The sequence below is a fragment of the Trachypithecus francoisi genome, unplaced genomic scaffold (assembly GCF_009764315.1).
Source record: "Trachypithecus francoisi isolate TF-2019V2 unplaced genomic scaffold, Tfra_2.0 Lachesis_group0, whole genome shotgun sequence".
NCBI lineage: Eukaryota > Metazoa > Chordata > Mammalia > Primates > Cercopithecidae > Trachypithecus > Trachypithecus francoisi.
Genome location: NW_022681453.1, coordinates 155,062,959 through 155,088,841, shown reverse-complemented (window position 1 = coordinate 155,088,841; position 25,883 = coordinate 155,062,959). Strand labels below are relative to the sequence as shown.

Below are 25,883 nucleotides of genomic sequence, written 5' to 3'. Positions count from 1 at the left end.
GAGTTAAGGAAAGCAAGCGGAAAGTAAAATCAGTGATCAGAAGCACCTCAGAGGATGTAGGGAGAAAATCGTATAGGTAAATTCATAACTGCAAAAAGAAGGAAAGACAATGATCTGGATTGGAGAGAACGGATAGGTGTAGGGAGGTGATGAAAAAAAGGGGGGAATTTGAAAGAACACTGAAGGGAGCTTTAAGCAAGAGTAGGGGTGAAACTGAGGATAGAGTTGGCTGAAGGGGACAAAGGCAGAAGTAACAGCTCCTGCAGTAAAGGCAGAAGTAACAGCTCCTGCAGCAAAGGCAAGGGATCTGAAAATCTATGACTGGTTATGTGTCGTCTACTCTTCTTGGTAAAGGTGCTTGCCAGAATCTGCTTTTCTTTTTTCATGTCCTTGCCTGCCATTTACCAAGGAATTCTGCCAAGAAACCAACCAACCAACCCACTCAAACAACAGTAATCCAACTGCCCACTGTCGACGAATGAAGATGCTGCATTTCTGGGCGGTGGCAAGTCCTCAAAGTGAGTCTTGGAGGATCCACAAGAACCCGCAGCACAGAGCCCTGGGATGGGGCCCTCCCGGTAGAGACTGAACACACTACTAGCGAAGGGGTAGAGTCCAGCGGCTGAGCCGGTTGGGGAGTCCATCCGGAGGTCCGGGAACTCGGGGTCCGCGTCCTCTTCGTAGGCCTCTTCCTGGGCGGCGATCTCTGGGACAGATGCGCAGAAGACTTCCTGCTCGACGACGACGTCTTCCCTGAGAGCGCCCAGGAAAACGTCCACTTCCAGGCCGGCAGACGAGTCGCCCTGTGCTCCTGAGCGTTCGTCGAGGGAGCTCAGGAGGACCTCGGGGATCAGGATGAGGGTGTGTCCACCGAGAGACACTCGCAGGATCGATGTTGGCGGGAGCTCCAGCACCAAGTCGACGTTCTCCAGGGGCACAAGCAGGGCACAGCCCGCGGCCAGGACCACCACGGAGGTGAGTGCGCCCACGGCCGGGATCCCCGCCGTGTCTTCCAGGCTGGGCGTCACGCGGGGTTCGGGACCCACGGGCTCCTCCAGTCGGAGACGTTTGGCAGGGCAGGGTCGTCCTGGCTGCTGCCCCCACCAGGGCGCAGGGCAGGCGCTGGGGCTGCGGGGCCGGCTGCCCATCACCTCGACGGCGCTGCGGACGGCGCTCCTGGGCCTAGGGAGAGCGGGCGGCGAAGTCCTCTTTGAGGTAACAGGCGTCGGTGGTAGGCGAGGCGGGCTGGGGCAGAAGCGGCCAAGGACGGCGCGCCGCTGGGCGAGTCCTCGGAGATCCAGGGACGCCTCCGGGAGACCTCAGTCTGTGCTACTCTGAGAGCCTCGCGCGATGGAATCTTCGGCTTTCCTAGCGCGGACCCGGATGCACGTCCGATGACTAATAACGTGGGACGTCAGGTGACCTGGGCGCGCAAGAATGTGTCAATATATGCCCCGCCTCCCGACAGTGCTCTGTGGCGGGCGTGGCCTAGAGATGATTGGATCAATTAGAGCAAGAGCGAGGTGGGGAGGTGGGGGGGGGGTCTTTGTGTCTGGAGGGCAAGATTCCTTATGTGCTCGTGGGACCCAATGGCGGTAATTGCTTTTACTCTTGGTTAAGAAAAGCCAAAAAACAATTTCAAAAACTGCTTGCTTACTTTTATGAGTAGCTTACGGCTAAAAGTCTCTTCTAAGATTTTCCAGGAATATATGAAAAATACTCATTGCTCCTTCCCCACCCTTCCTACATAGTACTAAAAAGTTCTTTCATTTGTGATAGAAATTAGAAATGAAAATTTTGCTTTGATAAGTAAACGTTAATTTTTGTGGGTACATAGTAGGTATATGTATTCATGGGTTAAATGAGATACTTTGATACAGGCCTGCAATATGTAGCAATCCCCTCCAGCATTTATCCTTTGTGTTACAAACAATCCAATTATACTCTTTTAGTTATTTTAAAATGTACAATTAAATTATTATTGACTGTAGTCACCCGGTTGTGCTATCGAATACTAGGTTTTACTTCATTTTTTCTATTTTTTTGTACCTATTAACCATTTCTATTTGCTCCCACCCTCACTACCCTTCCCAGGTTCTGGTAACCATCCTTCTACTCTCTCGGTACATTCAATTGTTTTAATTTTTAGCTGCCATAAATAAGTGAGAACATGAGAAGTTTGTTTTTTTGTGTCTGACTTATTCCGCTTAACATAATGACCTCCCGTTCCATTCATGTTGTTGCTAATGACAGGATCTCATTCTTTTTATGGCTGAATAGTACTCCATTGTGTATATGTATCACATTTTCTTTATCCATTCATCTGTTGATGGATAGTTAGGTTGCTTCCAAATCTTGGCTATTGTGAATAAAACTCCAATAAACATGGGAGCACAGATTTGTCTTCAATATCCTGCTTTTCTTTCTTTTGATTATATACGTGGCAGTGAGATTGCTGGATCATATGGTAGCTCTATTTTTAGATTTTTGCGGAACCTCCCAACTGTTCTCCTCTCCATATGGTTTTTATGAGTTTACATTCCCACCAACAGTGTATGACGGTTCCCTTTTCTCCACATCCTTGCCAGCATTTGTCATTTTCTGTCTTTTGGATAAAAGCCATTTTAATTGGGGTAAGATGATATCTCATTGTAGTTTTGATTTGCATTTGTCTGATGATCAGTGATGTTGAGCACCTTTTCACATAGCTGTTTGCTGTTTGTATGTCTTCTTTTGAGAAATATTTATTCAGTTATTTTGCCCATTTTAAAATTGGATTATTAGAATTTTTTTTTTCCTATAGAGTTGTTTGAGCTTCTTATGTATTCTGGCTATGAATTCCTTGTCAGATGAGTAGTTTGCAGATAATTTCTTTCATTCTGTGGGTTGTCTCTTCAGTTTGTTGATGTTTCCTTTGCTGTGTAGAAGCTTTTTAACTTGATGTGATCCCATTTGTCCACTTTTGCTTTGGTTACCTGTGCTTGTGGTTACCCAAGAAATCTTTACCCAGATCAAAGTCCTGGAGACTTTCCCCAATGTTTTGTTATAGTAGTTTTATATTTTAAAGGTTTTTTTTTTTTTTTTTTTTTTTTAACAGAGTTTTGCCCTTGTTGCCCAGGCTGGAGTACAATGGTGTGATCTTGGCTTACTGCAACCTCTGACTCAGGGGTTCAAACAGTTCTCCTGCCTCAACCTCCTGAGTAGCTGGGATTACAGGCATCTGCCACCATGCCTGGCTAATTTTTTTTTTTTTTTTGTATTTTTAGTAGAGATGGGGTTTCACCATGTTGGCCAGGCTGATCTCAAACTCCTGACCTCAGGTGATCTGCCCGCCTTGGCCTCCCAAATCCTCTGCTGGGATTACAAGCATGAGCCACTGCACCCGGCCATATTTTGAGGCCTTAAATTTAAATATTTAATTCATTTTTATTGATTTTTGTATATGGTGAGAGATAGGGGTCTAGTTTCAGTCTTATGCATATGGATATCCAGTTTTCCCAGCTCCATCAATTGAAAATCAGGATATTGAAGAGACATCTGCTCTCCCATGTTTGTTAGAGTATTATTCACAACAGCCAAGATTTGGAAGCAACCTAAGTATCCGTCAATAGAGGAACAGACAGAGAAAATGTGGCACATATACACAATGGAGTACTATTCAGCCATAAAAAGGAATTAGATCTTGTCATTAGCAACAATGAGTAGAAAGATAATGTGTTGGCCAGGCGTGGTGGCTCACATCTGCAATCCTAGCACTTTGGGTGGTCAAGGTGGGCAGATTCCTTGAACAATTTAAAAAAATTATTATTAAGAAAGAGATATAATGTGTTTGCCATATTTTTCTGCTGTTCTATTTCATCTATTGTTTTTTCTTTTTTTTCTTTGTTTTTGAAATGCAGTCTCGCTGTTTCACTCAGCCTGCAGTGCGGTGGTGCAGTGGTGTGATCTTGGCTCACTGCAACCTCTGGGTCCTGGGTTCAAGCGATTCCCATGCCTCAGCCTCCTGAGTAGTTGGGATTCTAGGTGTGTGGGATCATAGCCATGCCTGGTTAATTTTTGTATTTTTAGTAGAAATGGGGTTTCACCATGTTGGCCAGGCTGGTCTTGAACTCCTGACCTCAAGTGATTTGCTCGCCTCAGCTTCCAAAAGGCTGGGATTGCAGGTGTGAGCCACCGCTCCTGGCCCCCGTGTGTGTTCTTAGCAGCTTTGTTGAAAATGAGTTCTCTGTAGATGTATGGATTTGTTTCTGGGTTCTCTATTCTGTTCCATTGGTCTATGTGTCTGTTTTTATGCCAATACGTGCTGTTTTGGTTACCATAGCTTTGTAGTAGGATTTGAAAGCAGGTAATGTGATTCTTCCAGTTTTATTCTTTTTGCTCAGGTCAGCGTTGGCTTTCTAGGTCTTTTGTGGTTTCATAAAAATTTTAGGATTTAAAAAAAATTTCTGTGAAGAATGCCGTTGGCATTTTCATAGATATTGAATTGAATCTGTAGATTGCTTTGGGTAGTATGGACATTTTTAACAATATTGAGTCTTCCAATTCATAAACATGGGATATCTTTCCACTCTTTTGTGTCCTCTTCAATTTCTTTCATCAGTGTTTTATAGTTTTCATTGTAGAGATGCTTCACTTCTTTGGTTCAGTTAATTCCTAAGTATTTAATTTTATTTGTGACTATTGTAAATAGGATTACTTTTCCGATTTTTTCTTCAGATTGTTCACTGTTGGCATTTAGAAATGCTACTGATTTTTGTACGTTGATTTTTGTATTCTGCAACTTTACTGAATTTATCAGTAGTAATAGTTTTTGTGTGGGGTCTTTAGGTTTTTCCAAACATAAGATCATATAATCTGCAAACAAGGATAATTTGACTTCTTCTTTTCCAGTGTAGATGCCCGTTCTTTCTTTCTGTTGTCTGATTGCTCTAGCTAGGACGTCCAGTATTATGTTGAATAACAGTGGTGAATATGGGCATCCTCGCTTGTTTCAGCTCTTAGAGAAAAGGCTTTCAGTTTTTCCCCATTCAGTATGATACTAGCTGTGGGGGTCTATCATATATGGCTTTTATTGTGTTGAGGTGTGTTCCTTCTATACCCAGTTTTTGAGAAGTTTTTAATCATAAAGGAATGTTGACTTTTATTATATGTTTTTATAGCATGAATTGAAATGATACGGTTTTTATCTTTCATTCTGTTAGTATAATGTGTCACATTGATTGATTTGCATATGTTGAACCATCGTTACATCCCTGGGATAAATCCTAGTCGATCATGATGAATGATCTTTTAAATATATTGTTGAATTTGGTTTGCTAGTATTTTGTTGAGGATTTTTTGCATCAATATTCATCAGAGATATTGGCCTGTAGTTTTCTTTTTTTGAAGTGTCTTTGGCTTTGATATCAGGTTAATACTGACTTCATAGAATGCATTTGGCAGTATTCTCTCCTTCTGTATTTTTTGGAATAGTTTGAATAGGACTGGTATTAGTTATTCCTTAAATGTTTGGTAAAATTCAGCAGTGAAGCCATCGGCTCTCAGACTTTTTTTTTTTTTTTTTTTTTTTTACTGCGAGACTGTTTATTATGGCTTCCATGTCATTACTTGTTATTGGTCTGTTCAGGTTTTGAATTTCTTCATGGTTTAATCTTAGTAGGTTGTATGTATCTAGGAATTTATAAATTCCTCTGGATTTTCCAATTTATTGGTCTATAGTTGCCCATGATAGCCTCACTAATGGTCCTTTGAATTTCTGCACTATCAGTTGTAATATCTCCTTTTTCATCTTTGATTTCATTTATTTGGTTCTTCTCTCTTTTTTTTTTTTTTTCCTTTTTTTTGAGACAGAGTCTTGCTCTGCCTCCTAGGCTGGAGTGCAGTGGCGCAATCTCGGCTCACTGTAACCTCTGCCTCCTGGGTTCAAGTGATTCTCCTGCTTCAGCCTACTGGGTAGCTGGAACTACAGGCGTGTGCCACCACGCCAGGCTAATTTTCTGTGTTTTTAGTAGAAACGTGGTTTCACCATGCTAGCCAGGATGGTCTCGATCTCCTGAGCTCGTGATCCATCCATCTCGGCCTCCCAAAGTGCTGGGATTATAGGCGTTAGCCACCACGCCTGCTGTTTCTTCTCTTTTTCTTAGTCTGGCTAAAAGTTTATTAATTTATTTTATCTTTTTTAAAAGCCAGCTTTTCATTTTGTTCATCTTTTGTATTTTTTTTTCATTTCAGTGTCATTTAGTTGTGTTCTGATCTTTATTTCCTTTCTTCTACTAATTTTCAGTTTGGTTTGCTCTTGCTTTTGTAGTTCTTTAAGATGCACTCGCTGGGCGCAGTGGCTCACACCAGTAATCCCAGCACTTTGGGAGGCTGGGGTGGGTGGATCACCTGAGGTCAGGAGTTTGAGACGAGCCTGGCCAACATGGTGAAACCCTGTCTCTACTAAAAATACAAAAATTAGCTGGGCCTGGTGACATGTGCCTGTAATCCTGCTACTTGGGAGGAGGCTGAGACAGGAGAATTGCTTGAACTTGGGAGGCAGAGGTTGCAGTGAGCTGAGACTGTGCCACTGCACTCCAGCCTGGGCAACAAGAGCAAAACTACATCTCAAAAAAAAAAGATGTACTGTTAGGTTAATTATTTGAAGTTGTTCTTCTTTTAAATGTATGCACATATAGCTATGAATTTCCCTCTTAGCACTGCTTTTGCTGTATCCCATAGATTTTTCTATGTTGTGTTTCCGTTATCATTTGTTCGAAGAAAATTTTCCATCTCCTTCTTAATTTTTTCATTGACCCACTAGTCATTCAGAGCATGTTGTTTAATTTCCACGTGTTTGTATAGTTTCCAAAATTATTCTTTTATTGATTTCTAGTTTTATTCCATGTGGTCAGAGAAGACACTTGGTATTATTTCAACTTCTATGGAATGTGTTTAGACTTGTTTTGTGACCTAACATATAGTTTATCCTTGAGAATGATCCACATGCTGAGGAGAGGAATATGTATTCTATAGCCCTTGGATGAAACGCTCTCTAAATATCTATTAGATCCATGTATTCTATAGTGGAGATTAAGTCCGATGTTTCTTTGATGATTTGCTCTCTGGAAGATCTATCCTATGCTGAAAGTTGGGGGTTGAAAACTCCAGCTATTATTGTATTGGGGTTTATCTGTGTCTTTAGCTCTAATAATATTTACTTTATGTATCTGGGTACCCCACTGTTGAGTGCATATATATTTAAAATTGTCATATCCTTTTGCTGAATTGACCCTTTTATCGTTATATAGTGACTTTCTTTGTTTCTTCTTACAATTTTTGTCTTGAAATATTTTTTGTCTGATATAAATATAGCTACTCCTGCTCTTTCTTTGCTTTCCATTGGCATGGAATATCTTTTTCCATTCCTTCATTTTTAGTCTATGTGTATCTTTATAGGTGAAGTGTGTTTCTTGTAAGCAACAGATTGAGACTTATTTTATTTTATTTTGTATCCATTTAGCGACTCTGTGTCTTTTCATTGGAATGTTTTAGTCCATTTACCTTCAGGTTATTATTAATTAGTAATGACTTACTCCTGCCATTTTGTTATTTGGTTTCTGGTTGTTTTGTGATCTTCTCGTCCTTCTTTTCTTCCTTTCTGTTTTCCTTTTAGTGAAGATGATTTTCTCTGGTGGTATAATTTAATTTCTTGTTTTTATTTTTCATTTGTTATATGTTTTTTGATTTGGGGTTACCCTGAGACTTGCAAATACCATCTGATAATCTATTATTTTAAATGGATGACAACTTAACACTCATTGCACAGACAACAAGCAAACAAGCAGGAAAAAAAAAAACCTCATAAAATCTTTAACATTGTCCCTCCACTTTCTGACTTTTTATTTTATCTCTTTGTTGATGTCTTGAAAAGTTGTTGTAGTTTTTATTTTTGATGGATTCATCATTTATTCTTTTTTTTTTTTTTTTGGGACGGAGTCTGGCTCTGTCGCCCAGGCTGGAGTGCTGTGGCCGGATCTCAGCTTACTGCAAGCTCCGCCTCCCGGGTTTACGCCATTCTCCTGCCTCAGCCTCCTGAGTAGCTGGAACTACAGGCGCCCACCACCTCGCCCGGCTAGTTTTTTGTATTTTTTAGTAGAGACGGGGTTTCACCGTGTTAGCCAAGATGGTCTCAATCTCCTGACCTCATGATCCGCCCGTCTCGGCCTCCCAAAGTGCTGGGATTACAGGCTTGAGCCACCGCGCCTGGCCTATCATGTATTCTTTCTACTTAAGGATAGTTTACACACCACAATTACGGTGTTATAATATTCTGTGTATTTCTTATTGCCAGTGAGTTTTGTATAAGAAATTACCGTGGGCCAGGCGCGGTGGCTCACGCCTGTAATCCTAGCACTTTGGGAGGCTGTGGTGGGCCGATCACGTGGTCAGGTCAGGAGATCGAGACCATCCTGGCTAACACGGTGAAACCCCGTCTCTACTAAAAATACAAAAATTTAGCCGAGCGTGGTGGCGGGTGCCTGTAGTCCCAGCTACTCGGAAGGCTGAGGCAGGAGAATGGCGTGAACCTGGGAAGTGGAGCTTGCAGTGAGCGGAGATGGCGCCACTGCACTCCAGCCTGGGCGATTGAGCGAGACTCCCTATCAAAAAAAAAAAAAAAAAATTACCAGATAATTTCTTATTGTTCATTGATGTCCTTTTTATTTTTCCATATTGAACAACTCCCTTTGTAAGCATTTCTTATAGGACAGGCCTGATGTTGATGAAATTTCACAACTTTGGTTTTTCTTTTCTTTTTTTTTGAGACAGAGTCTCGCTCTGTTGCCCAGGCTGGAGTGCAGTGGCACAGTGTCAGCTCACGGCAACCTCTGCCTCCCGGGTTCAAGGGATTCTCCTGCCTCAGCCTCCTGAGTAGCTGGGATTACAGGTGCCCACCACCACACCCAGCTAATTTTTATATTTTTAGTAGAGACATGTTGGCCAGGCTGGTCTCAAACTCCTGACCTCAAGTGATTCACCCGCCTTGGCCTCCCAAAGTGCTGAGATTACAGTTGTGAGCCACCACACCCAGCCAGCTTTGGTTTTTCTAGGAGTCTTTATTTCTCCTTCATGGTTGAAAGATATTTTCACCAGATATACTATTCTGGGGTAAGTTTTTTTTTCATTCAGCACTTTAAATTTGTCGTGCCACTCTCAGCCTTTAAGACTTCCACTGAAAAGTCTGCTGTTGGAGCTACATTATATGTTATTTGTTTCTTTTCTTTTCCTGCTTTTAGGATGCACACACACACACACATATATTTTTAGACAAGGTCTTGCTTTGTCACTGAGGCTGGAGTGTAGCGGCACAATCATGGCTTATGGGGCTCATGGCTCACTGCAGCCTTGAACTGCTGGGCTCAAGTGATCCTCTTGCCTAGGTCTCCCAAAATACTGAGATTACACATATGAGTCACTGCAACTGGCCAGGATTCTTTCTTTACCCTTGATCTTTGGTAGTTTGATTATTAAATGCCTTGTGGTATTTGACAGACATCCTTGCAGTTTAAGATGACACTTTTAAAATAAATTATCTCCTAATGATGACTTGAGCCCTGCCACGCAATGGGAGAATCAGCAGAACCTGTAGGATCTTATTTGCAATTGACATTCTCTATTGTAATTTTGTTCCTGTTTATTTTTAAATTTTCTTTTTGTTTCACTGGACCTTTAGGAAAGATGATGCTCAGTTTTAAACATTAAAAGTGTACAAGTTGCTTTGTTACAATAAAACTAAATGTGTACACACACACACACACACACACAATTTTAAGTTCTTAATGGAAAAATAACAGTTGTAATAATGATGGGGTAAAATGTGGTGCTTTAATATGTGTATAGATTGTGGAATGATTAAATCAAGCTAATCAACATACCCATCATTCACATACCCCCCCTTTTTTTTTGGTGAGAACATTTAAAGTCTCTTTCAGGAATTCTGAAATATAGAATACATAATTGTTTATTCTAGTCATCATGCTGTAAGATAGATCTCAGAAACTTTTACCTCCTGTCTGACTGAAACTTTGTACCCTCTGACCAACATGGCCCCAATCCCCCCACACCCCTCTCACCTCTGGTAAAGCCCATTATACTCTTTACCTCTGTGAGTTTGACTTTTTAGAATTTCACATGTAGGTTAAATAATTTTTTTTTTGCTTATTTTTAAAAGATGGCATTATTAATTGAAAAATTCCAAGTCAAAACAGTCGTTTCCTACCAATACATTGCTGCTATTATTCCACTGTCTTCTGGATTCATTTTTTGCTGCTGAGAAGCCAGTTATCTAACTGCTTTGTCATTGTAGTGGCCTTCTCTTTTTGCATATTAAAAAATCTCTTTGACTTTGGCATTTTGTAGACTTATTCTAATAATCTTAAATGTGTTTTTATTTTTATTTATCATTTGTGAAAGTTGTTATGCTTCCTTAATAAAGGCACTATGCTATGCCCAGAACTATGTATGTTCTTAGAAATATCCTTGTTTTTTCCTCTCTAGGGCACTGAAAGCCTTGCCACCTGTATCTGCCATAGGATGATAAAGATTAATGTACTCATGCCTTTTACACTCGTTCGTGGTGGGAATCTGTTCATTCCCCATACCCCAGATTGAAATAATAAAATTCTCAATACATGGCATTTCTTTACTACCTCCTACCTTTCTCCATCTGTGTTCTTTGATTTAGCTTAGAATCCCTTTATGATATCTCCAGGAAGATTCTTAACCCTGAGTATAGGGTATATTCTTTTCAGAGAATGTGAGGAGAGAATTTGTTTAATTTTTTGCCAGGCTCATCATCTATTAGGGAACATCTTAAGCTAAACTCTCAGCTTTTCCCCCTAAAGCAGATTGTGTTTTATTCTACTTGGAGCCAAGACTGATAAATGCATCTTAGTTCCATCTCCTTTTGTATTGAGTTTTTTTTTTTTTTTTTTTGAGACGGAGTCTCGCTCTGTCGCCCAGGCTGGAGTGCAGTGGCCGGATCTCAGCTCACTGCAAGCTCCGCCTCCCGGGTTCACGCCATTCTCCTGCCTCAGCCTCCGAGTAGCTGGGACTACAGGCGCCCGCCACCTCGCCCGGCTAGTTTTTTGTATGTTTTGGTAGAGACGGGGTTTCACAGTGTTAGCCAGGATGGTCTCGATCTCCTGACCTCGTGATCCGCCCGTCTCGGCCTCCCAAAGGGCTGGGATTACAGGCTTGAGCCAGAGTTTTTTTTTTTTTTTTTTTTTCTTTTTTGTTTATTAGCTTACCCACTAAAGGTATCATGTTTTGGAAGACTGGGACTTTTTTCAGGGCAATGTGTCCGCTACATTTTCTTTTTCCCATAAATGGACCATTAAAACCAAAACTCCAGGTAACCATGGATTGTTAGGTACTCTCAAGGAAACTTTTGCTTTAGCACTCACTGGATTCTACCTCTCTGGATTCGTGATTTGTCATCATTTTTGGCTTTGGAGAATTTCTCTTACATTTTGTAAGCTGTGCTTTGACTTTAAAAATATTAAAATAATTTTCTCCATCACTTTCAAAAGTGTTGTTTAGAGGATTTTGGGGACTGTTTAGTTTGTGTATTGCTGAAGATGGATGTCCTTTGTTACTTCTAGAGCAGGATATCAATCTCTTGCAATAGAAGACACAGTTTTGGAAACAGGGCCACCATCCCTCTTCAGAATGACTAGATAATTAGACTGGGTCTTGTGACTGATTAACTGCTTTGTTATAGGGAGAAGACAGAGAGATAATTGGCTTGTGGTGGCAATTGTGGGCAAGATGGTAGTACAGGGGAGTTCCATCTACTGAAGGCAGAGAGCATTGCTAGGAAATATTAAACCGTATCACCTACAGACATCTACTTTCAAAAGAAAGATACAAGCTTCCAGAGATCAGAAATGGAGTAGAAAACCCTATGTCTGATTGAGCAGCTGATATTTTGATGACTCATGGTACTGGGACTAAACTATATAATGGCAACTGGGATTTCTGCTCCTTTGAGGGGGCTAAAATTTGGCTCACTGCCAATATTCAAAGCTTGTAGAGGCACTAACCACTGTTTCATGGTTGTGTCTACAGTTGATCAAGGAAAGACAAATTGAAACCTGGAATGAGCCTCTGCGTAATTGATTAGACCTGTGACTTTCCAGAAAGACAAGTTACAGGAGTTCCAAAGCCCTAATTCTGAATCGTGGTCCTGGGAAGACTAGGAAGTGGAAACTATAAAAACTATAAATTTGGGATTCAGAAGATGAATTCCCACCCAGAGTGTGCCCACTAATGAAAATTACTAAGCACGAGGCAATCCAATGTGATTAAAAACAAATAATCAGAGATTTTACCTGTGGGGAAATTGAATCAATTTAGCTATTAAAGTTAAAAAAAATTTCAAAGCATAAATGATGGAATGCCTTCCATGAACAAACTAGAAGTTTACGATACCAAGTGGGAAAGTTTTGAAGCAACAATCTTGAAAAAAAATCCTGAAAAAAAAATTCTTTGAAATGAAAACTTTCTTATGGAAGTATAAACAGAATAACAAAAACCAAACCAAAACAAACAGAATATTGGAAGCAGTCAACCAGAGTAGTTAACTGGATTAAAGAATAAAGGAAGTTGGGGCCAGGCGTGGTGGCTTACACCTGTAATGTCAGCACTTTTGGAGGCTGAGGCAGGCGGATCACTTGAGGTCAGGAGTTCAAGACCAGCCTGGCCAACATGGTGAAACCCTGTCTCTACCAAAAATGCAAAAAATAGCCGGGCGTGGTGGTGAGCACCTGTAATCCCAGCTACTTGGAAGGCTGAGGCAGGAGAAACATTTGAACCCGGGAGGCAGAGGTTGCAGTGAGCCAAGATCAGGCCACTGTACTCCAGCCTGGGCAACAAAGCGAGACTTCATCTCAAAAAAAAAAAAAAAAAAAAATACAGGACGTTGGATTTGATAAGGTGTACACACACACATACATATATATTAAGATATTAAGATGTTATGAGCCAGAGGAGATTGATTGAGCAGTGCCATTATATATATATGACTGGATTTCTTTCTTTCTTTCTTTTTTTTTTTTTGGGACAGGGTCCTGCTCTGTTGCCCAGGCTGGAGTACAGTGGCACAATCTCAGCTCACTGCAACCTTCGCCACCTGAGTTCAAGAGATTCTCCTGCCTCAGCCTCCCGAGTAGCTGGGATTACAGGTGCGTGCCACCATACCCGGCTAATTTTTGTATTTTTGGTAGAGACAGGGTTTCGCCATGTTAGCCAGGCTGGTCTTCAACTCCTGACCTCGGGTGATCCAGCCACCTCGGCCTCCCATCTGATTGGATTTCATGGGGATATAGGCGATATTCCAAGAGATGAAACTTAAGATTTTGTGGTATTTTGGGCAAGAAATAATTTCCAATATTGATAGTTAACTAAATTCTATCAATCTAAATGAAAATATAGTGTACCTCTAGACACATTATAGTAAACTGTAGAACACCAAAAGCAAATCAACATTTAAAAAATATACTAAAATTGGCCAGATGTGGTGGATCACACCTGTAATCCCAGCACTTTGGGAGGTCAAGGTGGGTGGATCACTTGAGCTCAGGAGTTTCAGACTAGCCTGGGCAACATGGTGAAACCCTGTCCCTACAAAAAATATACTTGAGCCTGGGATGTTGAGACTGCAGTGAGCCGTGATTATACCACTGCACTGCCCCTTGGGCAACAGAGTGAATCCTGTCTTAAAAAAAGAAAACACACACACACACACGAACAGCCAAATTACGACTTGTTGTAATATAAAAGGAATAACAACTTCATTGACAGAAGACATCCTGCAACAACAAAAAATGTCAAAACAACGGGCTAATATCTTTAAAGTACTGTAGTTAAATATCATTTTAAAATTAAGAATGAAGGTATAATTAAAACATTTACAGACATACAGTTCTAAGAAAGTTTATCACACAAAAACATGGTCAGACTTACAGAAGCAAGATAGTTTATCACACGTAAGACACAGTGGAAAGAAATATTAAGGATATTCTTCAACAAAAAGAAAACTGAAGCTAGAATGAGGGAGTGGAATGTAAGAATAAAAAGGCATGAAATAAGGCATAGTGGTAGATCTGAATAGTTACTGATGTTTTTAAATAAAACCAGCTTGTTAACATCAGCTTCACCAGTAATATTTTATCTCCTATATAAAAATATGAGACAAATACAGTAATAAATTAACATTTTAAAAGTTATAAGTTTGGTTTACATGAGAAAAAACTCAGGGTAGATTTTAAAAGGTATAAAATAATGTGGAATAGCAGGAATGCAAACACTTTCCATTGGGTGAAATCACCAGATTAACAAATTAAAAAAAAAAAAAAGTACATAACACAATGCATGCTGAAAACATCTGATAAAATTCAACACAACTTTTCATTTAGAATTAGAAGACTGGAAGAGAACTTCAGCAGGATAAGGGGTTCCTAGGAAGAAGCAACATACAGTATTGTATAGTAAGCATACTGTTTGGCAGTTTCCTGGGAGAACAGTTGGAAAAACCCTGAGAAAAACCATGGCTGGCCGGGCGCGGTGGCTCAAGCCTGTAATCCCAGCACTTGGGAGGCCGAGACGGGCGGATCACGAGGTCAGGAGATCGAGATCATCCTGGCTAATACGGTGAAACCCGTCTCTACTAAAAAATACAAAAAACTAGCCGGGCGCGTTGGCGGGCGCCTGTAGTCCCAGCTACTCGGGAGGCTGAGGCAGAGAATGGCGGAACCCGGAGGCGGAGCTTGCAGTGAGCTGAGATCCGGCCACTGCACTCCAGCCCGGGCGACAGAGCGAGACTCCGTCTCAAAAAAAAAAAAAAACCATGGCTAAGTCTTCCAAAATTCATGGGAAAAAAATAACAAGGTAATTAACAACGTTTAAGAGATCTAGTGATTTCTTGGTTTGGGGAGAAACGGGCATGGCAGTATGATGCTGGAGAAAGACTGGAATTTGAGAGAAAGAACTGATGCAAAACGAAGGAGAATGAAAGGATCTGAATATGACCTTGTAAAGAAGCCCAGAAATCTGGACACATTTTCTGGTATCCCTGGGCAGATTTTCTATTTAAAGATGAGGTCTAGAATATGCCTTTTCTTGCTAACGGCTTCATCTCCTACTATCGGTAGTGTGCAGCGAAAAAGCAATTGTCCGAACACAGGGTGCCCAATTTCCAGGTGGTTGGATAATGTGAAAGATTCCCGCAATCCCAGAGAGCTGCCAGTAGAGCGGCCAGGATTGTTGGGTGTACGTGGGGGTGGGGGTTTATTCCTGGAACAGGCGTCTCCGGGCCTTGCACGGAGGGCGTTCTGGTAGCGGCGGGCGAGCGTGGGGACCTGGATTCCCCACGCGCGGAGAGGGAGGTAGAGGTTGGAGAGGTGAGGTGGGGACAGGCTCCAGAAGGTGGAATTCCGTGTCGAAGATGGGGCGTACGCTCTCCAAACTGGGGTTGGGGGCCAGAGCACAGGGTTCTGGGATGGGGCCCTCCTGATAGGGGCTGAACATACTTCTAGCGGAGTGGTAGAGCCCAGCGGCTGAGCCGGTTGGGGAGGCCATCCGGAGCTCCGGAAACTCGGGGTCCGCCTCCTCCTCGTAGGTCTCTTCCTGGGCGCCGATCTCTGGGACAGATGCGCAGAATTCCAGCTCGACGACGACGTCCTCCCTGAGAGCGCCCAGGAAAACGTCCACTTCCAGGCCGGCAGACGAGTCGCCCTGTGCTGCTGAGCGTCCGTCGACGGAGCTCAGGAGGACCTCGGGGATCAGGATGAGGGTGTGTCCACCGAGAGATACTCGCAGGATCGACGTTGGTGCGGGCTCCAGCACCAGGTCGACGTCGTCCAGGGGCACGCGCAAGGCACAGCCCGCGGCCAGGACCACTACGGAGGTGAGCGCGCCCACGGCCGGGGTCCCCGGGTCTTCCAGGCTGGGCGCCACGCGGGGTTCGGGGCCCGCAGACTCCTCCAATCGGAGGTGCTTGGCAGGGCAGGGTCCTCCTGGCTGCTGTCCCCACCAGGGCGCAGGGCAAGCTCTGGGGCTGGGGGGCCGGCTGCCCATCACCTCGACGGCGCTGTGGACGGCGCTCCTGGGCCTAGCAGAGGACGTGGGGAGCGCGGGCGGTGAAGTCCTTTTTGAGGTAACAGATGTCAGGGGTAGGCGAGGCGGGTTGAGTAGTGTCCTCGGAGCTCCAGGGGCGCCTCCCAGGGGACCGCAGTCCGGGCTGCTGGTGGTGCCTCACCGGCCGCCGGGCTCAGCCTAGCGCGTTGGAATCTTGGGCCTTCCTGACGCAGACCCGGATGCGCACTGCAAAGCCAATTATGTTGTAAATGACGGCAGCGGAACCGAAGTCGCAAAATGTCACGCAATGCTCCGCCCTCTGGAGGACCCGCGCTAGAGGCGGAGGTATCCTGGCTGTCCAGTATCCGTGGCTGTGGTTGGTCGGTCATGCTGGGGAAATACTCATACAGGCCCCTAGGGGATAGAATGATCAGTATAACTTCTTCAGAAAAAATAGTACAACTGTAATAGAATTTCAAAGATGGCTCGCCTGTAGAAGACATATTTTCTTGCGATTTCAGGGATTCTAGAGAAAAGTCCACTCACAAAGATCTCACCGACCCATCCAAATGCAACATACAATTCCTTTAATGCTACTAAATTATTTCATTTTAGGAGTATTCAGAAAATGCAGATTTCTACTTGGGAAAATTGCTTTTAAAATACTAAGTGAAGCTGGAAGTGGTGGCTCACGCTTGTAATCTCAGCACTTTGGGAGGCCGAGGAAGGCTGATCGCTTGAGCCCAGGAGTTCAAGAAGACTCTGGGCAACATGGTGAGACTCAGTCCCTTTGAAAAATTTAAAAATTCAAAAATTAGCCAGGCGTGGTGGTGCGTACCTGTGGTCCCAGCTACTTGGGAGGCTGAGATGACAGGATTGATGGAACCTGGGAGGTCAAAGCTGGAGTGAAGTATGGTGGCGCCACTGCACTCCAGCGTGGGCAAGAGTGAGATCCTGTCTCAAAAAAAAAAAAAAAGTGAAACGTTTGTGATAATTTCATCCTAAAAGTTAAAAATGTTAGAAAATTATTAATCATATTAATAAAATTTAAAATGATATTAATAAAATTAATTTTTTCTTTTCTTTTCTTTTCTTTTTTTTTTGAGACAGAGTTTCTCACTATCGCCCAGGCTGGAGCGTAGTCGAGATCTCTGCTCACTGCAAGCTCCGCCTCCCGGGTTCACGTCATTCTCCTGCCTCAGGCTCCCTAGTAGCTGGGACTACAGGCGCCCGCCACCGCGCCCGACTAATTTTTTTTGTATTTTTAGTCGAGACGGGGTTTCACGGTGTTAACCAGGATGGTCTGGATCTCCTGACCTTGTGATCCACCTACCTCGGCCTCCCAAAGTGCTGGGATTGCAGGCATGAGCCACTGAGCCCGGCCATATAAAATTAATTTTTAAATTGAACACTTATATTTCCATGATTCTTGAATTTTTTTTTTTTTTTTAAAGACGGAATCTGGCTCTGTTGCCCAGGCTGGAGTGCAGTGGTGCAATCTCAGCTCACTACAGTCTTGGCCTCTCAGGCTTTGGTGATCCTCCCACCTCAGCCACCTGAGTAGCTGGGACTACAGACCTGAGCCACCATACTGGCTATTTTTTTCGTATTTTTGGTAGAGACAGGGTTTTGCCATGTTGCCCAGGCTGGTCTCAAACTCTTGGGCTCAAGCGATCCTCCCTCGTCGGCCTCTCAAAGTGCTGGGATTACAGGTGTGAGCCACTGCATCCGACCTGAGTTTTTTTTTTTTTTTTTTTTTTTTGAGAAGGAATCTCCCTCTGTCACCTAGGTTGGAGTGCAGTGGTGCGATCTCTAGGCTCACTGCAACCTCCGCCTCCCGGGTTCAAGCCATTCTTCTGCCTCAACCTCCTGAGTAGCTGGCAGTACAGGCACTTGCCACCATGCCTAGCTAATTTTTGTATTTTAGTACAGACGAGGTTTCACCATGTTGACCAGTCTGGTCTCAAACTCCTGACCTCAAGTGATCCACCTGCTTCAGCCTCCTAAAGTGCTGGGGTTACAGGAATAAGCCACCGCGCCCAGCCCTGAGTTTTTTTTTTATTTTTATTTTTTTGAGACTAAGTCTCCCTCTTGTCCCCCAGGCTGGAGTGCAATGGCACGATCTCCACTTACTGCAACCTCCGCCTCCCGGGTTCAAGTAATTTTCCTGCCTCAGCTTCCCTAGTAGCTGGGATTACAGGCAGCTGCCACCATGCCCAGCTAATTTTTGTATTTTTAGTAGAGACGGGGTTTCACCATGTTGGCCAGGCTGGTCTCGAACTCCTGACCTCAGGTGATCTGCCCGCCTTGGCCTCCCAAAGTGTTGGGATTACAGGTGTGAGCCACCGTCCCCTGCCAGCCCTGAGTATTTTAAAAAACGATCTTTTTCAATCTTCAGAACACCTGAGACTCAGTGGTAAAGCAAATTTTTCTTTAAAAAAATTAAAAAAATTTGTGTGGGTATATAGTAGATGTATATATTTATAGGGTACATAAGATGTTTTGATACAGAAATGCAGTGTGAAATAAGCACAGTATAGAAAATGGGGTATCCATCTCCTCAAGCATTTATCCTTTGAGTTACAAACACACCTGTTACACTCTTTAAGTTATCAAATAGTAGATCTTATTCATTCTTCGTATTTTTTTTTTTTTTTGTATGCTTTAACCGTCCTCACTTCTCTGGTAAAGCAAATTTTTCAAAATCAAATACCCAGGTTGTGTTGGATATAGGAATCAAATGCACAGACATAGCTGGCTTTAAATCAAAGACTCTTTCCTCACACTTTTATGAGGAAAGTAGGAGTAAATCACCAATTAGTACTGTGTATGCCTTTCAAATTAACAGGTAATACCCTTTCCCCCATTCTTTTTTCAAAATAGCTTTCCCTGCTTACATTCTTGTGAGCAGAGTATGTTTCCATTTCACTACATCTTTGCAAGCATTTCTTATTGCCACATTCTTAAATCTTTTTCAACCTATTGTAGTAAAATGCTATTTCATTTTGCATTTCTGATTACCAATAAAGTGAACCATTTTTTCATATGCTTGTTTGCTATTCTTATATCTTCTTATTTGAAATGCTCCTGTCTTCTATTTTTTTACTTTTAGAAAATTCAGGTTCACAATATTGTATACCAATTATTCATCGGATATATGTGTAGCAAATATCTCTGTCATTCTCCCACAGTTTTTGAAGACATTAGCATTTGATTCATTATTATTCCCAGCTGATCTACTTCTGATATAGTTTGTGGTAATTTTAATGTTTTCATGGATTTTCCCCCCTGAAGTCCTAGCCTCTTAGTTCACAATGTTGTTCTCCCTCCTACCTCATTGACTCATGCCCTTGATTTTGTTGTTACCCTGTAAAGTTGCAATCCCTTTACAATCACAATTTCAACATTTTATTTTCACAGCACCACCTTCTAACTTTCTATCTCAGTTTTACAAAATATCCAAATCTATCCATTTTTCATTCTCTCTGGAAAAAATCCTTTTATACTACCGTCTTTTAATGGAAACTGATATCATCAGGTTCTCACTTCCCTCTTTACTGGGAACTTAAATTCCACGGACAGCCTTGATAATCATTGTCATATTTATATCTTCATCTTTCTTTCCTGTCTACTGCTTTGCTGGTTAAATCTCTCTGCCTACTCGGTGTCCTTACTTGTATAGCTGAATGTGTCTGGAGAAAAACACTCAATCTCTTTGACTAGTCTCACTTTATAATCATGATCACTAACCTCCAGTTGTTTCCAAATGCTGCCAAGTGATCTTACTACGTTGCTCCAGTCCATTCATTCTCTCACTCTTCCAGATGAATATTGCTTGCTTTCTCTTATCTTCTCAAGCCTCCGATACCTAATCTCGTATTTTCACTTTTAAATGATCACCTTGCTTTCTTTTCACTGAGAGAATCGAAGCAATCCAAAGATATTTTTCAAAATTCCCATAATCACATCTGCCCATATAGTTGCATCGGGACTACATATTCTGTCCTCTTTCCTGTTCCCTTAGATAAATTGTTCATGGTCCTAGCAAAGGCCATCCCCTCCACTTGTGCAGTTGATTTAATCTCATCTTGCCTTCTCAAGAACATTACTTTAGTAATTCAGTCTCTGTCCTGGATCATCAAATTTTAGCTATCTCATCAAATTTTAATTACTGAATCAATACCTTCAATGTATAATTTGAGAGGAAACCTCTTCTGTGTTAAACAAAAACTCTTGACTTAAACTCCTCCAGTTTCTGTACCAAGTTTCTCCTTATATACCAAAACTCTTGAGTTAGTCAACAATACTTACATTCCCCGATTTCCTTCCTCCCATCCTCTCTGGAGCCCATTCTAATCAGGCTCCTCTCTGTGCCAGTCATCTATAAGCCCTCTTACTAAGGTCATCAATGACCCCTATATTATTATATCCAATAGTTAATTCTCAGTCCTCATCTTGAGCTATGAGCACATTTGACACAGTCAATCACTCTCTCCTTTAAACATTTACCCCTTTAGCATCCAAGATCTTTCACTTTCCCAGTCAGTCTTTGGCATCTTCTTATTTTTTCCCCTCATTCTGAAGGTTGGAATATCGCAGGAACCAGTTCTTGGCCTCTTTTTTTTCCCTATCAACTTTTACTCTCTTATGTTAAATGCCTTCTGTACATTGGTGACTCTCAAATATGCATCTCCCTCCTGTACCTCCCCTGTGAACAAACAATTGCATTGTCAACATTTTTCCTGAATATCTGCTAATTTGAAACACATGTAGTTTTCATTTTTATAGGTCAGAATAGTTGAATATTTCTCATTTTATGTATTTCAACATAATAATAGGTGGTTCAAACTTTGGGTCCAAATTGGAGCTCTTTGTACTTTCCCAAACCCAATTATCTCCAAGTATTGACCATCACAGTGATCGGTAACTCCATCCTTCCTTTTGCTCAAACCAAAACTTTGGATTATCCTTGAGTGTCTTCCTTTCACGCTCCATAGCCGTTCCATCAGGACATCCTAGATCATGCCACTTCTTACCATCCCTCCAACTACCACCCTACTACCACTTTTATCTCTTGAGTAAATTACTGTAGAAGCCTCCTAAATGGTTTCTTTGCATCTCTCCTATGTCTCTTTTCCAGCTAATCTCCATACAATAGCTAGAGTTGTTCTGTTAAACCATAAGTAGATTATGTTACTCTGCTCAAACACCTCCAATTCCATTCAGGGTAAAAGCCAATGTTTTTATATGGGCCTATGGGTTGTATTGGGATCTCTCACTCCCATTATCTGTCAGTTTATCTTCTATCACTCTGTCCTCTGCTCTCTGGTTTCTATGATTTTCTTAAAAATTGACAGGCATGCTTACAGATTTTGCAGTTGTTCTTCTCCTGCCTAGAACACTTTACATCTGTTTATCTGAGTGTTTCCTCACTTCCTTCAGACCACGTTGCCAGCAGCTCAATTTCTGAGGTTTCCCCAGAGCACACTATCTAAGATGGCAATCCCTGACCCTTCTACCATCCCTCCCTACCTTAATTTAATCCTTAGCACTTATCAGTGTTTAACATGTGGTGCATTTTATTTATATATCTTGTTTATTGTCAGTAGTCTCTTCACTAGACTATAAGCTCCTCATGGCAGCATTGGTTAACTTTAGCTTTTATTTTGCTCTTTGCTATTTCTTGGAACACTCTCTGGTGTGTGGTAGACAATCAAAAATAAATGTTGAAGGAATAAATACTTTTTCTCCATCAATTATGAGCAGTTCTCATTTATCACGAATCTCTTCAAATATTGCCCTCCACCCCATTTTCTCTATTTTCTCCCTCTGGAATAACAACTAGTCATGTTAAAACTTCTTTTCCTTTTTAATAACCATGGCCAACTGGCTTTTTTTTTTTTTTTTTTTTTTTAAATTGGAGAAGGGAACACAAAAATAACAACATGAGACAGTTCGGATCTGAGGTTAGGAAGAACAATCTTTCCTCCCCATACATGCCCACTGCCTCAAATAAAAAATAGCCAACTATGGGAGAGCAGCTGCCACTCTTCCTTTCCTTTAATAACTCTATTCCGTTTTTATTAATTTTTGTCTGTTCCCTTCTATGATAGATAGTTTTTCCAGATCTCTAATTCTCTCTTTAGCTGTTTCTAATATGTTGTTTAAATGCATAACTTATATTTTTATCTAAATGTTTATATAGTATATCTCTGGAAGTTGCTTTTTTATGCATATGCATGAGAATAAATGGAGGTTAATTTTAACTAATTTTAAAAAAGGCAGTTATGTCATTTTTCACAGTTTCTGGTTCCTTAGCCTCGTTTCCCTTACTTTATTTTGTTGAAAAATTTATATATACCTTTATAATATTTTGGATCTGGTAAATATCTTCATTGTTTGAGGGACTGAATTGCTGTTTCTTCTTTTAGCTTTCTCTCGTTTATGTTGAGTTGTTTCTTAAGTCTCTGCTTTGGAATGTGAGAGTGCTCATTGGAATTTTATGTTTGAAAGAACTTTGAGGCCTAAGAAAAAGGAATATTTTCACAAAGATGACTTGCGATGCTTTGGGAAGTTTCCAGAAACATTTTCAAATAGGAAACCCTTTAAACTAAACCCCCCTTTCTCTCTCTGTTCCTCCTATCTGTTGTCTTCCTTTCCTTCTCCTTTCCCTTCCTTCACTTTTCCTTCTTTCCTTTCTTTTCTCTGCCTTCCTTATTTCTTTATTTTTCCACAAAGACAGTGTGAGTTCCAGATCAGTGTCACATCAGGGCCATCCTTGGCTTGTACCTCTCTTGGTCTAAGTGGCTTACCTGGTGGGGTGACCAAAACATGTCTTTGAGGAGAATGAGCCCCTGGTAACCATTAAATCATCTGGGTGCCAAACATTCTTCACTGCCCTAATTGTGAAATTTGCAGAGGAACTTTTATTTCCCCCTCCATTCAGAGGCAAGGTTCAGATAGACAAAATTTACTACCATCTCCCTTGGAAGATTTAGTGTTTTAGTTCACTTACTGATGTAGTCATATTTGGGGGTCTGGGATCTATGCAGGGGTTCTCCAATACAACTCCCATCCTGTTTGTGCACTTCGGCTTGCCTCCTGATCCTCATATTTGCATCATAAAACGAAAGCTCTAGGCTATCATAGGCTTTTAATCATTTTAATCTTTCTGTATTTTCTTTACTTGATTTTAAAGGATGTTAAAAAAGTATGCAGCACTTTTATATGTTTTGATCATGAGGAATTTTGTGGCCATTCTAGTCCAAAATAGATGTCTTTGATTATTTCTTCATGTGTAGAGTGTGCTCTGAAGAAATAGAAGTCACTATTCGTAGAAATAGATTCATCACCCTAGACTAGGACTTGAAGCTGATCAGTTGTTGCTTCTTTATTCTCTGCTACATGGTGGGAGGCATATGATATGGTGTAAGGGGGTGTGTGTGTGTGTGTGTGTGTGTGTATGAATCATAGTCAAAATAGTAGTCAGTGTGAAGAGGGGATATTCTTTCCCTTCTGCAGACCATTAATATTGATAGGAAAAAAATAAAACATAAATGTCAGTTTTCAAAATAATTAAACAACTTTATAGGGTCCAGAAATGGAGCAAAAGTACAAACCTTAAGTGCATATTTCTTGTCATTTAAAATAAATAAATAAATATATTTTTTAAAAGTTCTATTTAAAATGTACAAACATTGCCTGACACTTGGTAACCGCTCAACAGATGTAGCCTTATTAATATTACTGCATACATTTACTACAAAACTTACCACAGGTATTCAGTAAAATTTTTGCTGAGTAGATGACTAAACAGAGAGGCAAAGAGGAACCAGAAGTTGAGGTCATGGTGGTCACTGGAGGAAGAGTTTCAAGAAGGTGGAAGTGGTCAGCCAAGTTAGGTGACAAATCAAGTACTGAAGAAAGACTGTCATATTTGACAATCAGATGAAGAGACCTGACCAAGAAACAGCTTGTGTGAAGTGGTAAGGACAGAAGGTAGACTGTAGTGGGTTTTGGAGGAAGTGGAAATGAGGAAGAAAAAATAGGAAAGGAGATATTATAAATCCATGTGACAGCAATATTGAGATAAGGATGAATACATTTGATCTGCTACTTGAATTTTTAAAAATCTGCTTACAAAAAATGTCAGGTTTATTGAAATATTGGGGTATCTGATAGATTTTCCACTTATCTTTGAGCCTCTTGATGTTGGGTAAAACTTCAGTAATTAAAATTCAAGTCTAGAGCTAGCAGGCAGAACCTGCAGGCAGAAACTTCAAGTTCAGAACTATGAAAAGATTTATGATGGTGAAGCAGATGATGATGTTCATCATGATGAAGTAATGTTACTTTATTAAAAAAGTAAAGTAACTGGCATGCTTTAGAGTTGCTCAATAAATAATTAATAGTTCTATCAGTATAAAATATTGGCTATCCAGAATTCAAATTATTATTGACAATTGAATTTTTTTAGTAGCCCTCGGCTTGTCCATTAAATTACATTTAGCCAATGTGTGTGAAGTTTTTTCTAGCATACTAAAATCTTCCCTGCCTTATAAGGCCATTGTTGAATTCAGAGTCAGCATTATTATGGATTCGTGTAGTTTAGTGAATGGATGAAATGTGTAGAATTGATTGCTCACGGCCGGGCACGGTGGCTCAAGCCTGTAATCCCAGCACTTTGGGAGGCCGAGATGGGCGGATCACAAGGTCAGGAGATCGAGACCATCCTGGCTAACATGGTGAAACCCCGTCTCTACTAAAAAATACAAAAAACTAGCCGGGCGAGGTGGCGGGCGCCTGTAGTCCCAGCTACTCGGGAGGCCGAGGCAGGAGAATGGCGTGAACCCGGGAGGCGTAGCTTGCAGTGAGCTGAGATCTGGCCACTGCACTCCAGCCTGGGCGGCAGAGTGAGACTCCGTCTCAAAAAAAAAAAAAAAAAAGAATCGATTGCTCACTTGCTAAATGGTGCCGTATTGCTGAGACCCCCCCTTTTTTTTTTTGAGCCGGAGTCTTATTCTGTCAACCAGCCTGGAGTGCAGTGGCCTGCACGATCTCTGCTCACTGCATGCTCTGCCTCCTAGGTTCAAGTGATTCTCCTGCCCAAGTAGCTGGGATTGCAGGTGTGCACCACCATGCTCGGCTAGTTTTTGTATTTTTAGTAGAGAGGTTTCGCCATGTTGGCCAGGCTGGTCTTAAACTCCTGGCCTCAAGTGATCTGCCTGCTGTGGTCTCTCAAAGTGCTGGGATTACAGATGTGAGCCACTTGGCCTGGTCAGGCCTTTTGTTTTTGCTATTTATTTTATTTATTTATTTATTTTTGAGACAGGGTCTCACTCCTGTTGCCCAAGCTGGAGTGCAGTGACGAGATCACAGCTTACTGCAGTCTTGACTTCTCAGGTTCAGGTGATCCTCCCACCTCCGCCTCCTGAGTAGCTGAGACTATATGCACCACCATGCCCAGCTAATTTTTAAAATTTTTAGTAAAGGAGGGGTTTTGTCATGCATGTTGCCCAGGCTGGTTTTGAACTCTATTTGCCTGCCTTGGCATCCCAAAGTACCGGATTTACAGGGGTGAGCCACCACTCTGGGGCCTGTTTTTTTTTTTTTTTTTTTTTAATAGGTTTATTAACCTTCTCTCTTTTGTCAGATTGTTGTCTCTTAGTTTTTACAGTTGTCAGTTTGCCACCTAGTAGGAATTGTTGCCTTCCTTCGATCTGCTATGGGACTGGAAATTCAATAACAGCCCCATTAAAAAGATAAGT

At 41.6% G+C, this 25,883-nt stretch overlaps 2 protein-coding genes across 2 annotated transcripts; both read right to left on the bottom strand.

Moving 5' to 3' along the window:
* Positions 1–273: 273 nt before the first annotated feature.
* LOC117077584 (proline-rich protein 23A-like) lies at positions 274–1,317 on the bottom strand. Its single transcript, XM_033201278.1, has one exon. The coding sequence runs from the start codon at positions 1,146–1,148 to the stop codon at positions 402–404; it is 747 nt and encodes a 248-aa protein (XP_033057169.1). The 5' UTR covers positions 1,149–1,317; the 3' UTR covers positions 274–401.
* A 13,575-nt stretch (positions 1,318–14,892) lies between these two features.
* Positions 14,893–16,390, bottom strand: LOC117077574 (proline-rich protein 23B-like). Its single transcript, XM_033201268.1, has one exon. It carries the CDS (start codon positions 16,114–16,116, stop codon positions 15,328–15,330), a length of 789 nt encoding a protein of 262 aa, XP_033057159.1. The 5' UTR covers positions 16,117–16,390; the 3' UTR covers positions 14,893–15,327.
* Positions 16,391–25,883: the final 9,493 nt, after the last annotated feature.

Coding starts and splice junctions, on each gene's coding strand:
- LOC117077584 (XM_033201278.1), bottom strand. CDS start 1,148: ATGGGCAGCCGGCCCCGCAGCCCCAGCGCCTGCCCTGCGCCCTGGTGG.
- LOC117077574 (XM_033201268.1), bottom strand. CDS start 16,116: ATGGGCAGCCGGCCCCCCAGCCCCAGAGCTTGCCCTGCGCCCTGGTGG.